Genomic DNA, 12,609 nt, shown 5'->3' with positions numbered 1-12,609 from the left:
CCAGGACCAAAGGTGGTTGGTTCGAATCCCAGTCTCCCATATGGTCCCCAGTGCCTGCCAGGAGCTATTTCTGAGCAGACAGCCAGGAGTAACCCCTGAGCATCGCCAGGTGTGGCCCAAAAACCAAAAAAAAAAAAAAAGAATATTTCAAAATTAATATGTCAGATTAGATACATTCAATATCCAGTTCATTATTTTGTCCTCTAAATTTTCTATGAACTTACAATATAAACTTAAGTGGAGCTGTCTTTTCAATATTACCATGAAGAGATATTTCTTTTCTTAAGAAAACGCTGGACTTTCTCTTGAAATACCATAAGAAAAGCTACATGACCTACATGAAATGACTATTTCAATTTATTAATGAACACTAATTCTATAAATACCATATTGGTGTATTGATTCTAATAAAACATAACAAATGAGCTTTAAATTCACAATGATTAAGATAAAAGTTAATATTCAAAGTTAGGTAAAAAATATAATTAAAATTATATCAACTGTCCAGGCAAACTATAAGTTCCAAGGTTTTGTATTGTATCTAAAATGAAAATAAGGGTGTGAAATAGAAACATTGGAGAAAAAGGCCTCAAATCAAAAAATCATTTTGATTGTACTTGATAGCTAAACTTAGATTTATAGATATACTAAGAAACTACAAACAAGATGGAAAACAGATGTGAAAAAATTGTAATAGTTGCAACACAAAGTCAATGTGTTATTAACACAGAATCATCAGAAATGTGTTGATAATAAACATACCATAAAAACAAAACTTGGGAAATTGGTGGGTTTCAAAGACTGATCAGCAATTGTGGTGCCCCTCTTGGCAATCAACTCAAATGGGCCTATGAATCAATGCTAGGAGCTGATGATGAAATCTTTCTTGAGTCTTGGTTAGTTAGGATTTACCTATAATAACCTAGGTGTTCTGGGACTCTACAGAGTCTTTGTTGGCAATGCTTTGGAACCATAAGAATCAAACGGAATTCAGTACTGGCAAGTTGAGTCCCTGTACTATCTCTCTGATCCCAGTTATAATTTTGAACACTTATTACAATGACTTTTATTTGTTTGAAATTAAGAGAATCACCCCACATTTTGATGGAAAACATTTTTCCATCTTTTCTTTTCAATTTGCTTCAAATAAAATATTTGAATTTAGTACATTCAGAGTTGAATATGATATAGACCATGTAGATTGGCTTTCTTGAAAATAAAAATACAATGAGAATAATAATCATTGCTCAGGATATTTTGCTCTTAACAAAATCAAAATAATTTCAATTGTTTCATCAACACTTTTGATTAGACTACTAAAACATATACAATATAAGTGAAATTGCTGTAATATTTAGTGATACGGAAAATTCTGCCATCTATTCAACTTTTACACTTGATTCTCCCAAAACTGAGTTACAGTTAGACTTAACTGGATAAATATATCAAATTCAATGAGATATTTCTATTTCACAAATAAAAATATTGGTTTGGGTCTGGAGAGATAGCACAGGGGTAGAACGTTTGCCTTGAACGCAGCTGATCCAGGATGTACAGTGGTTCAAATCCCGGCATCCCATATAACCCCCACCCCCACCCCGTGCCTTCCAGGAGCTTTTTCAGAGCACAGAGCCAGTAGTAGCCCCAGAGCACCACCAAGTGTGACCCAAAAACAAACAAACCAATAGTACTGATCCACTGTGTATTGGTGTGATATATTGTGCTTTTTCTGACCCAAGCTGGTTAACCATAAGTTTCCTTTACATAAAACTGCTTCACTAAAGACAAAGAAAATCTTCTTTATTCATGCAAATTACTGTCCTTACACACTAATATAGAAATTATATCTCAGTGAATCTCCACCTCTCAAAAAATAAGATCTTATCAATAAATAGCATTAATCTCATTAAACCCTGAATCAGAAATAGTAACAATCTTTAAAACAATGTATATGAGAAAACAAATTCATTTGCTTTTAACTGTCCTTTTTATTATTTTAATTTATTTTATTTTGAACATTCACTCAGCAGTTTTCAGGTTCTGTGCTCAGAGATCACTCCTGTAGTATTTTTAGGCAATATATGTGGCACTTGGGATCAAAAAAAAAAGTGCAAACTAATTACCTCACCCACTTGATTAACTAGAACTTAGACTATTACTGAGAGGCACATAAGTATCTTCTCTCCTGTCTTTGCCCTACCTATGTCACCACACTACCACAAATTCAAGTGTAGCTGTTCTCAGCCTGCCTGTTCCGCTACTGCCTCTCCATTGCCATCAAACAGCACACTATTATTTTCCAAATATTCTATATCACCACGTTTGCAACTCCATAGAGGCTATAACACAAATGACTTGTGTAATTCACTCTCTGTTTCTCAAACACTTACTGAAAGCTGAGATGCTTTAAATGAGAGTGCAGTGACAGCCTGAAATTAAGATATAACAAGATATTACAACATGACTCACTTTCACAAGCATTAGCAAATTAATCAAAGAAAAGGTAGGAAAAAAATCACTTTCTTGGAATATTTTTTACAAAGATTTGCGTGATTGTTGTTTATACCTGAGTCAATCACAGCTTTGGTGTGAAAAAGACAGCTTCTCCCAGTTAAATAGAGACAGATTCAGAGCTGCCATGGTATTATGTCTTCAGAAAAACAGCAATGAAATCAGTGGATGACTGAGATTGATTATCACGTAGCACATCCTTTACTTTTCTTCTCTATCTACTTCAAATAAAATAGCAGGGCTGAATGTAATATAGACCATGAATGTAATATAGATCAGATTGTATACTTGTGGTTGCAAGTCTAATATAACATGATTTCCTCCAAGCAGTTAAAAAAGTGACTCGTGTTAAATAGATATAAAGATATCCACTATATAGAAATACACACATATAAATATCATTAGTATAGATAATATATATTACCGCTATTTTGTGGGGGCCAAGACAGTTGGGCCATAACAGTGCCCTTCAGTGCTTATTTCTGACTATGCCCTAAGGATTTTCAGGTAAACCAGCCTTCATCCTAAACTCTGTTGGTTTCTTCTTTTACATGTCAAAGACCCACTTATGCATGAAGAACTTCTGCATAGGTCCTTTGCCTTAGTCCCCATGGGATGATCCTAACTCGCCAAAAATCCTAACTTTGCCAATAGTCCTGTGTAGCCTCTTCTTGTTCCATGTGGCAGACAGGTCCCCAAATCCATTTTTCATCTCTCTTCAACCTACTTTGGATTATTTTCTGTGGTGACCCTGTTACAGACCTGCTTTACCCATCCTGAATGGAACTATGGTGTGTGAAGCCATTTACAAGTGATGACTACTAATTATGCTTACAGTACTATATGTGGTTCTATGGAACCAAAGCAGATTGGTTCTATGAAAGACAAGTATCTTATTTATTATAATATTCATCTATCTTGAATGTGTATTATCATATGCACATGTAAATGTGTAAATATGTTAAGGAGCTTTAATGCTTTTTAACAAACATTTTTCCACACGTCAAGTTGACAGCAAATAATTCTGAAAGCTTCAGTCATTCTAAAAAAAAGTTTTGTGCTATGTGAAATCTGTGTTCAAATAAAATAATCCTTTTAGAATAATTCCAGTTTAGATTCTGTGTGTCTTTCCCATTTTTCAAAACACTAAGTGCATTATTTAAACATGGTAAGATTGACACCTGCCAGTCAGTCTATTTAATCTGCTGTGGAAGAAAGGTGAGGAGATCCCATAAGAAAATAATGTCCTAACTCAGAGGATATTTATTTCTCCTGCTTTCTTGTCAGGAAAATAATTGTTTTTCTAAGTACTGATGCTTCATAGATAATACTTGTATTAATCAAAATAATGAATTGTGAGTGATTTTTCTTCTATTCATCACACTCCAATTTCCGGCTGGCTTCTAAAATCAATTTTAATGAACTTGTTATGGAGAGAATGAGGGTGAGTAAAGGTGAAACGTTCATGGCATGTTCAGCATTGATTGAGGCTGAATATTTATACCCTGAGTTTTTTCTTCCCTCTATTAAGAGATGATATGAACCGAACAAGAAACAATGCTGGAAGAATCTGACTAAAACTAAGACCAGTTACAAGAATGTTTTCTTCTGTTATGTTGAGCATTGTCAATTATTATCTTTTAAAATATTTTTGTACTTCACTTTCTTTGTCATATGTAAAATAACAATCAGGAAATTATGTCTGGATAGACATATACTATGCACCAAGTGAAAAATGAAAAAATGAATACAAAAATTATCTGTAATTTGTAAAATGACTTAAGAGTGAAATAAAGCTCATAAATGAATATAATGTCGACGTAACAATGATATATTATTTTTCAAATATACTTTCTTCATACAGCCACAGTCGCACAAATGACCAGTGGTCATGAAATCTTAGCTTTGCAAATAATGTTTGAAATTGTTGTGGGGATTGGCAGAGAGGTCAGTGGATTGGGAGCACTTTCTCTGCACACAGTTGACCTGGGTTCAAATTCTGGCACCCTATTTGGTCCTGTCAACCCTGACAAGGGTGATCTCTTTAAGTGGCTATCAGAAATAATCTCTGAGCACAGCTAGGTGTCAGCACTATCTAAAAAATAAAAACAATTTATATTAAAGGTTAAATACCATGCTTATTTCCTAACAATCATCCTTTGCTAAAGATGGTGAAACAGAGAAATTAGATTCAATTCTTTTGACCACAAATATCTTTTTATCAGTGACTATGCACTCATCCAAAGCTTTAAGTCTACAAAAACAACTCAAGCATCGTTTTCATTTGGAGAGACTCATGACGCAGAGACATTATCACCCACAAGAGTAAGGAGAACACAAATCCTTGGGATATGATTCATTAATATTTCTACTGCTGTACCAAATTCCCAAAAGAAATAATTCATGGCTTCTTAGAAAAAGGAATATAAGTATGGAGAATTCTAGTCTGAAATAAAGAAGAGAACAATGTCGTTGAGCTTAAGAATCAGGTGAAACCAGGGTAAACTACACTGAATATAGTACTGAGGTAAACAGCTGAAGAAAGCATTTCACACTGGCGTGCATATATACTGTATTGTCACAACAGTTTATTACAGTTTTTAAACACCATGTACAAGAAGAAACCAGTTTGTATATAATGAATACATTCTATAAAATGTTATACACATGGCCTAAGCAATAGCACAGCAGGTAAGGTGTTTATCTTGTATGCAGCTAATTCAGTTTCCATCCTCAGCATTCAATATGGTCTCCCAAAAGCACTTGGAGATATTATTGAGTACAGAACCAGGAGTAAGCCCTAAGTACTCTGTGTGCAGCCCCAACATGAAATATTACACACAGTTTCTACCACTTTGAAAAAATACACATGTACTCATTACACATTTTAGACACAACCAGGCTTAATGTTCACTCAACTTATACCTTATACCCTGAACGTATAACTGATTTATTTTCTTCATTCACAAGGACCAGACTGTGTATGGAGAACCCAACTTATTAAAATAACCATTTATGTGTGTATGTGTGTGCATGTGTATGTGTGTGTGTGTCTGTGTGTGGTGTGGTGTGTCGCTATGTATACTAGGTTCAAGTGTAAATATTCACATACGACACAATTTTTTATAGCTAGAAAAACAATGATGGAGAGTGTGGCATGATGGGTGCATGTCAGATTTTGGAAGCATAACACAAATATATAAATATTCATTATTTGAGAATGTCCTTAAAAACAATTATTCCTGGTAATACTGTATCATTTTTTTATATTTTGTTGTGGTGCCAATAAGTGCCTTCTTTAATCCAGTGCTTGCCTTGCAAGCTGCTGGACTCAATTTGATCTCTGGACCTTGAATCCTGCAAGTTTTGATCTTGAGTATAGGGGGAAAAGTAACTTTACAGAGTGTGGCCCTCAAGTAGACACAAACAGAGTAACAAAATAATAAAATAAAGAATTGAGTTTATATGTGGCTAGAGGGATAATATAAAGATTAAAGTACTTGCTTTGCATTTATCCAATCTTATTTCCATGTTCATCATTAGTTCCATGTCCACATATCATACTCTAAGCACTGCCAGAAGTGATCTCCGAGCACAGAGGTAGGAGTATATCCTGAGCACAACTAGGTATAGAACAAATATAGAAAAGAAAGAAAAGAGAAAGGAAGGAAGGAAGGAAGGAAGGAAGGAAGGAAGGAAGGAAGGAAGGAAGGAAGGAAGGAAGGAAGGAAGGAAGGAAGGAAGGAAGGAAGGAAGGAAGGAAGGAAGGAAGGAGGGAGGGAGGAAGGTAGGAAGGAAGGAGGGAGGGAGGGAGGAAGGCAGGAAGGAAGAAGAAAAAATGTGGACACCATAGTGCATAACACTTAAATTAGATCTCAACAATAAGAATCACAAAACATTGTAAGCTCCAAGTCCTTGTCCTGCCCATGTAAAAAATGAAAAGTAAGGTTCTGACTAACTGGTACATACTCTGAGGAAAGCGCGGGGGGTTGTCGTTGACATCAGTCAGGGTGATGTTCACAGTTGTCGACCCGGACAGGCCCCCCACTTGCCCAGCCATGTCTTTGGCTTGAATGACCACCGAGTAGTGCTCTCGGGCTTCGCGATCCATGTTGTGTAAGGCAGTTCGAATCACTCCTGCAAGCCAAGAAACACGTTGTTAGGCACAACACAGGAGTGGTTTCCTAGATGGCTCTTACTTATGTATTTATTTATTCATTGATTGCATTTACGCACACCTACCGAAGCTCAGGGCTTGCTCCTGGCTCTTCCCTCGGGTACCACCCGTGATTATGCTCAAGGAACCATATAGGGTACCAGGGATCAGGTCATTCCTGCGCCATGCAAGTGCCCTAACTACTCTATTATCTCTCAATATTACCAGCCCATATTCTCTCTCTCTCTCTCTCTCTCTCTCTCTCTCTCTCTCTCTCTCTCTCTCTCTCTCTCTCTCTCTCTCCCTCTCTCTCTCTCTCTCTCTCTCTCTCTCTCCCTCTCTCTCTCTCTCTCTCTCTCTCTCTCTCTCTCTCTCTCTCTCTCTCTCTCTCTGTAAGAAATACACTCCTAATAAATTGTTTAAAAGTCTGGCAGCTTAGCCTTAGTCAAACAGTTCCTTAAATGTATGCTTTAATTGACCTCATAAAAATAATGATTTAACAGTGCCACTCATTGCCAATCATTCCCTGTAGCTGGGAATGAAAGATGCCCATAGCTTTGCAAAATTTATATGGGGTGGCTCCTAGAAGACGCCTGGAGCCCACCTTGGATTTTTGCCTGGGTGGGTAAAGGGTGCGTGGATGGTGTTATTAACTTCGTGCTTGCTATGTTCCTCCCAAGTGTCAACTAAGATGCTTTGAGCAGGGTTAATTTCCCTCTTTACAGAAAATACACACAGCTTCCAAGAGGGCTGTCAAAGACTGATGATGGAAAGTGAAGGGATGTTAGCACTTAAACAAAGATCCCAACAGTAGTCATTTGAGCATTTATCAAGATCAAGAAACTATTTTGACAGGCATTAACTACAATAAGCATTAGGGCTAAGCATATAGATGCAAGATTATGTGATAGGATTAACTCCAGAATTCACATAGACTGTCAGCTTCATGAATTAATATTTAGTTGGAAGAGGAAAAACAAAAGTTGTACTCCCCATACATACTTATAAAAATAGAAATTTGACATGGCTTTGCACTGTAAAATTTAAAAAACTGAAACACATTATTCAGGTCAAGTTTACATAAGAATTGTGAACTGAATTTAGAAGAAAATGTATTTTCATGGGAATGGTTCATATTATATGAACCATAAATGTATACATAAATATGCATGTGTTTTATTGCATAAAATATAAATACTAGAATACATCTGCTACTCTAAACTTTGATCTATTCTTAACAACCACCATTTCTGCTAAAGAAATATTTTCATTATTTCACTTTTGAGAAAGACACCAACAATTCCAATTGAAGATACTCTTCAGGGCAGGAAATATATTGCAGGCTTCTTGAGCTTTGCTATTTCTTCGGCACATTGGTTGGAATACCTTGCACCATGTCTCATTTTTCCCCTGAATACCCACCAGGTGTCACTCCTGAGTAAAGAGCAAGAAGTAATCCATCTGCTATGCCAGGTGTGGGCCAACTTCATAAACCCCCAAAATAAAACAAACAAAAACACACTTTATTATTAGTGGTAAATTTCAAAGGATAATAATAGTAATTGCCAATCCAAAAATCTACTAAAAACATTTATAGACATGTTGATACCACGAGAGAAAAGAAAATAAACAATTTTTAAGTGAGCAGAATCAGTCAAGGAGTTATTTTGAATATGAATAGTGAATCTGAATTTGTTGAAACTGAATTGATTAAATGTGTAATGACTTTGTAAGTAAAACCTCAGGCACCAAAAGAAAATGAGCCCGTAACTTTCAAAATTTGAGAATATATCGTTGAGGGGGTATAGAAAAACTTTCCTGGAGCTAAGAAGACGTGAAAATCATTCTTACCAAGGGAAATTATAATAATATTATAATAAATGATTCATCTAATTCATGAATATGAATAAGCCTCAAGCATCCTTATTAAAAAGAACAATGTTTTATCACATTAGATAATTATGTATATAAAAAAGTGTTGAATATATGTGATGATGAATAAGCCAAGGTTTTGTGAAAATATTTTATGAGACTTTAGTCCAAGATAATATAATAGTTTACAATGAAAAAACGTAAGGAGATATTTCACAAAATATCAGGTCATAAAAATAAAATCAGCATGAGAAGTGAAATTTAGACATCTCTGTTACACAATACAAAGGCTATTCAATTAAGAGGATCACCCCCTAATTTCTAGAAGAGTTTTCAATTATGTCTTTGCTCTGACATTTTCCCCTCAGTTTTCTTACACTTACATTCGACTAAAAAGGGAGAGAATCTTGTGAGATGAATTTACTGTGAGGAAGAAAAGAGCAGTGCCAGAGTTGACAAGCACAGCTCACAAACAATTGTGCAGGTATCCACTTAACATTACCTCAATTCCCCCAGAGACTTTGAGCTTACACATGCTTAACTCTCACCTCTCCTGAGGGCTTTCGAACAACTGGGAACCATTTTAGCCAAATTGCTATGGCAATATCTTTCTAGTGTAATATAATCCCTGTATAACATGTCTCCCAGATGCTTATACATGGGTGACCTGGAGCAGAACAAATGTAGCAGCACCATTTGGGTTTTCTTCTAAGCAACTTTTTTAGAGCATCAAATTGAAAAGACAGGGACAAGTTACATGGCAACCTTGACCCTTTAATATACATACTCCTTCTATCAATGGTACCAGGAAAGTGCATATTTTACAACAACAAATGCATTTTGCCATTCATTATTATCTAATACCCAGAGCTAATACTATGGTTCACACTTGAAGTTGAATAGTACATTGCTTTAAAACAATATTTCTTATATATTCGTTATATATTTATAATTGTAGTAACAACAGAAAATACTGTAACTGTCCCCAAATACCTCCGTTCAATATATTTCTCCATGCCTTACATGTAAATATTAAAACTGCCCATCTTTGATAGTATGTCTGCTTTGCTTTTCTGCAACGTCATCAAAATGGCTGCTTCACTTAGGAATAAATGTCTAAAGATATGTAGGAATATCTAAGGACCAATCATTTCTTTTATTTTTGCTCTAAATTGCATCGCTTGATCAGGATGAATTGCAATCTGGTTCTATGTTCACCTACAGAAGCATCACTTGGTTTATTCCAAGTTTGGTGAATTTGGATAAAACAAAATTGGGGTGTGTGTGTGTGTGTGTGTGTGTGTGTGTGTGTGTGTGTGTGTGTGTGTGTGTGTGTGTTTGCACTGCTTGTGTGTGTGTAGACTTCTGGGTAAAAATAAAATGTTGCCTCCATTGAGTAAACATTAAAAAATTGTTGAGTAATCTCCTGAAGTTGATTTTCTTTTCAGTAAAACAATTGTTTGGAAGGCTACCACTGCAGAGGCCTCACTCAAAACTTGACTGAATCTCTCTCCCCTCAGACTTCTGCAGGCAGACTCTTCTAGTTTTACAGGGCCTGGGTGATTTAGATAACTTAGATTGCAGCTGATTTCCCTCCAGGTTTTTCTTTTTCTTCTTTATCCTTTTTTGTTACACTTGAAATGTTCTCTTTTATGTCTTAAAGTCACCAATAAAATCTGAACAAACCAATATCTCCTCAGGACATGACTTCTGCCCTCAGGGCCTTTCAGCAATAAACTCTCTTCTTTTAAAGCTGCCTTCAGTTTGTGGGATTGTTTGCTAAAGGGCTTCTTGCAATGCAAAGAGGCACTACTAAGGGTCACTTAGTGCTAAGACTGATTTAGTACTAGCACTATGGGGATGCCTATGAGAAATTTATTAAGGACCTACCTCTGGTAACTCTAGCCTTGGGCACTATCAGTCCAGTAGGAACACACAAAACAAAATGTTTACTGGGTATCACAGCAGGAATTGTGAAATTAACCACATGTACATCTCATTGGAGATTCATGAGCTATTAGCCCTGAGGTTTATGGAGGTTTATGCAGCCACAGCCTCCTGCCAAACAGGAACTAACAGATAAATATTTTCCTGTTTTTTCTTTTTTTATTTTGTCTAACTACTGTTGTTCCTAAGAAGATAATTGTAGAACAAATCTGTCATAAGTATTTTATACAGGCTAATGGCAAACGAAATATATTACCCTAACCCAGGCCCTGGTTTAATTTTCAAAATTGTCAGAATCCAGTAAAGATGTAGAATAAAAAAATAATGCTTTTCAAATTAGGTTTCAGAAAAATAAATAAATAAATAAAGCTTACTGCCTCTGGGGCTGGAGCAATAGCTCAGTGGTAGGGCATTTGCCTTGCATGCTGCCAACCCAGGACAGACCCAGTTCAATCTCAGGCATCCCATATGTTCCCCTGAGCCTGCCAGAGTGATTTCTGAGCTCAAAGCCAGGAGTAACCCCTGAACGCCACCTGGTGTGGCCCCAAAACAAACAATAACAATAACAACAGAAAGACATCACTGCCTCAAGGTCCAGTTTATTATTTAGGGAACTTCATGGCACCTTGTTTATTTAAGTACCACAATCCAAACAAGAAGGACACTTTTGCTTATATAAAGTGGCTAGATCAATCAAATGATGAAGACCCATTTTCCTAACCTCTATTTTAACATCCTTTTCTTCTTTCCTCCAATACAAGGCTGGGAAATATGCAGACTTAAGTGAAATTCCTGTTCCCCTGGTTAGACAGTTAAAATTCACCCTTTCCCTTATATTTAAAAAAAAAAAAAGGAGGGGATGACATTCTTTCCTTCCATGTACAATTAAAAAAAATCCTCTACTTGTAACTGAATATAATTTTGCTAACGCCACAAACCAGAGAGTTTGCTAGTGTACCAGGTATGTATCAGCATTTATTGTGATCAGTATTTCAGATTTTTAGCTACACTGTTATGTGTAAAGTGACCCTTGTTCTTCTTCTCTTGATTTATTCTAGTGGTAGCTGAACTTGAAGATCTTTTCTTATGCTTATTTGTTATTTTTATTTTTAACTTGAATATCTTTTCTTATGCTTATTTTTATTTTTATGAGATGTCTGTAGTGGTACTTGGTTTATTTAAGTAGCTTATTTTCTTATTGAGCTGTAAGATTATAGTCCTTTATCTGATGTCTTTTAATTACATTTTCTACAAGTATGTGACTTAATTTCTAACTCCCCGGGGAGTGTTTTCACACTATAGATTTTAAGCAATAATTTTGAAATCCATATTTTTTGTTTGTTTTTTTGGGCCACACCCATATGATGCTCAGGGGTTACTCCTGGCTAAGCGCTCAGAAAGTGCCGCTGGCTTGGGAGGAACATATGGGATGCCTGGGGATTGAACTGAGGTCCTTCCTTGGCTAGCACTTGCAAGGTGCTTACCTCTAGCGTCACCTCCCGGCCCCTTGAAGTCCATTTTATCAAGTATTTCTTTTATGGCTCTGATTTGATAGACTAATCTAAGCATAGTATTATTCAAGCCCATCTGGAGTTTTTTCATTCTTCAAGAAGTTATTGACTGTTATATTTTATTTTACTTCTAACTCCCTGGGGGGTGTTTTCTCTGCATGAAACAGGCTAGAAACAATAGCTCATAGCATGTTCCATCAGCCTATAACATGGTTCCTTCACCCTCTCTCATCTCACACTCTCATTCTCTCTCCATTCAGCCTTCATAATGGGGTTAAAAATCATGCATGTCCTTAGGACTAGTTAATTCAGCTGCATCACTCACGTACTAGCTTGTTTAGTTTCTAAAATCTGAAATGTTTTATCAGAAGAGATGTATAACAATTTTAAGGTGGCGTTGTCCCTTGATTAAAATTATTTTTCAAAATGATACAAAGTGAATGAGTTAATGCCTTAAGATATTTATTTATTAACTGGTTACTAGGTTTTAAACATGAATAAATTATTTATAATTTTGGATGTTATACACAAGTATACTACTCACTATCTAAAGCAGATGAATTAAAATATCCTCAGCAAGTGTTTACTTCCAAATCACACCCATTTTCAAAG

General features: G+C 35.9%; 1 protein-coding gene across 1 annotated transcript in view; it reads right to left on the bottom strand.

The window, feature by feature from the left end:
• Window positions 1–12,609, bottom strand: part of CDH18 (cadherin 18) — a 298,495-nt gene that overhangs the window by 95,296 nt on the left and 190,590 nt on the right. The window contains exon 4 of the mRNA XM_049768384.1: window positions 6,481–6,648. Within this exon, the coding sequence (XP_049624341.1) occupies window positions 6,481–6,648 (168 nt within the window). The remainder of the gene's footprint in view (window positions 1–6,480; window positions 6,649–12,609) is intronic.

Source organism: Suncus etruscus, chromosome 2, assembly GCF_024139225.1.
Source record: "Suncus etruscus isolate mSunEtr1 chromosome 2, mSunEtr1.pri.cur, whole genome shotgun sequence".
Lineage (NCBI taxonomy): Eukaryota > Metazoa > Chordata > Mammalia > Eulipotyphla > Soricidae > Suncus > Suncus etruscus.
Note: the sequence above shows the minus strand (reverse complement) of the source record. Positions and strands in the feature narration are given on the sequence as shown.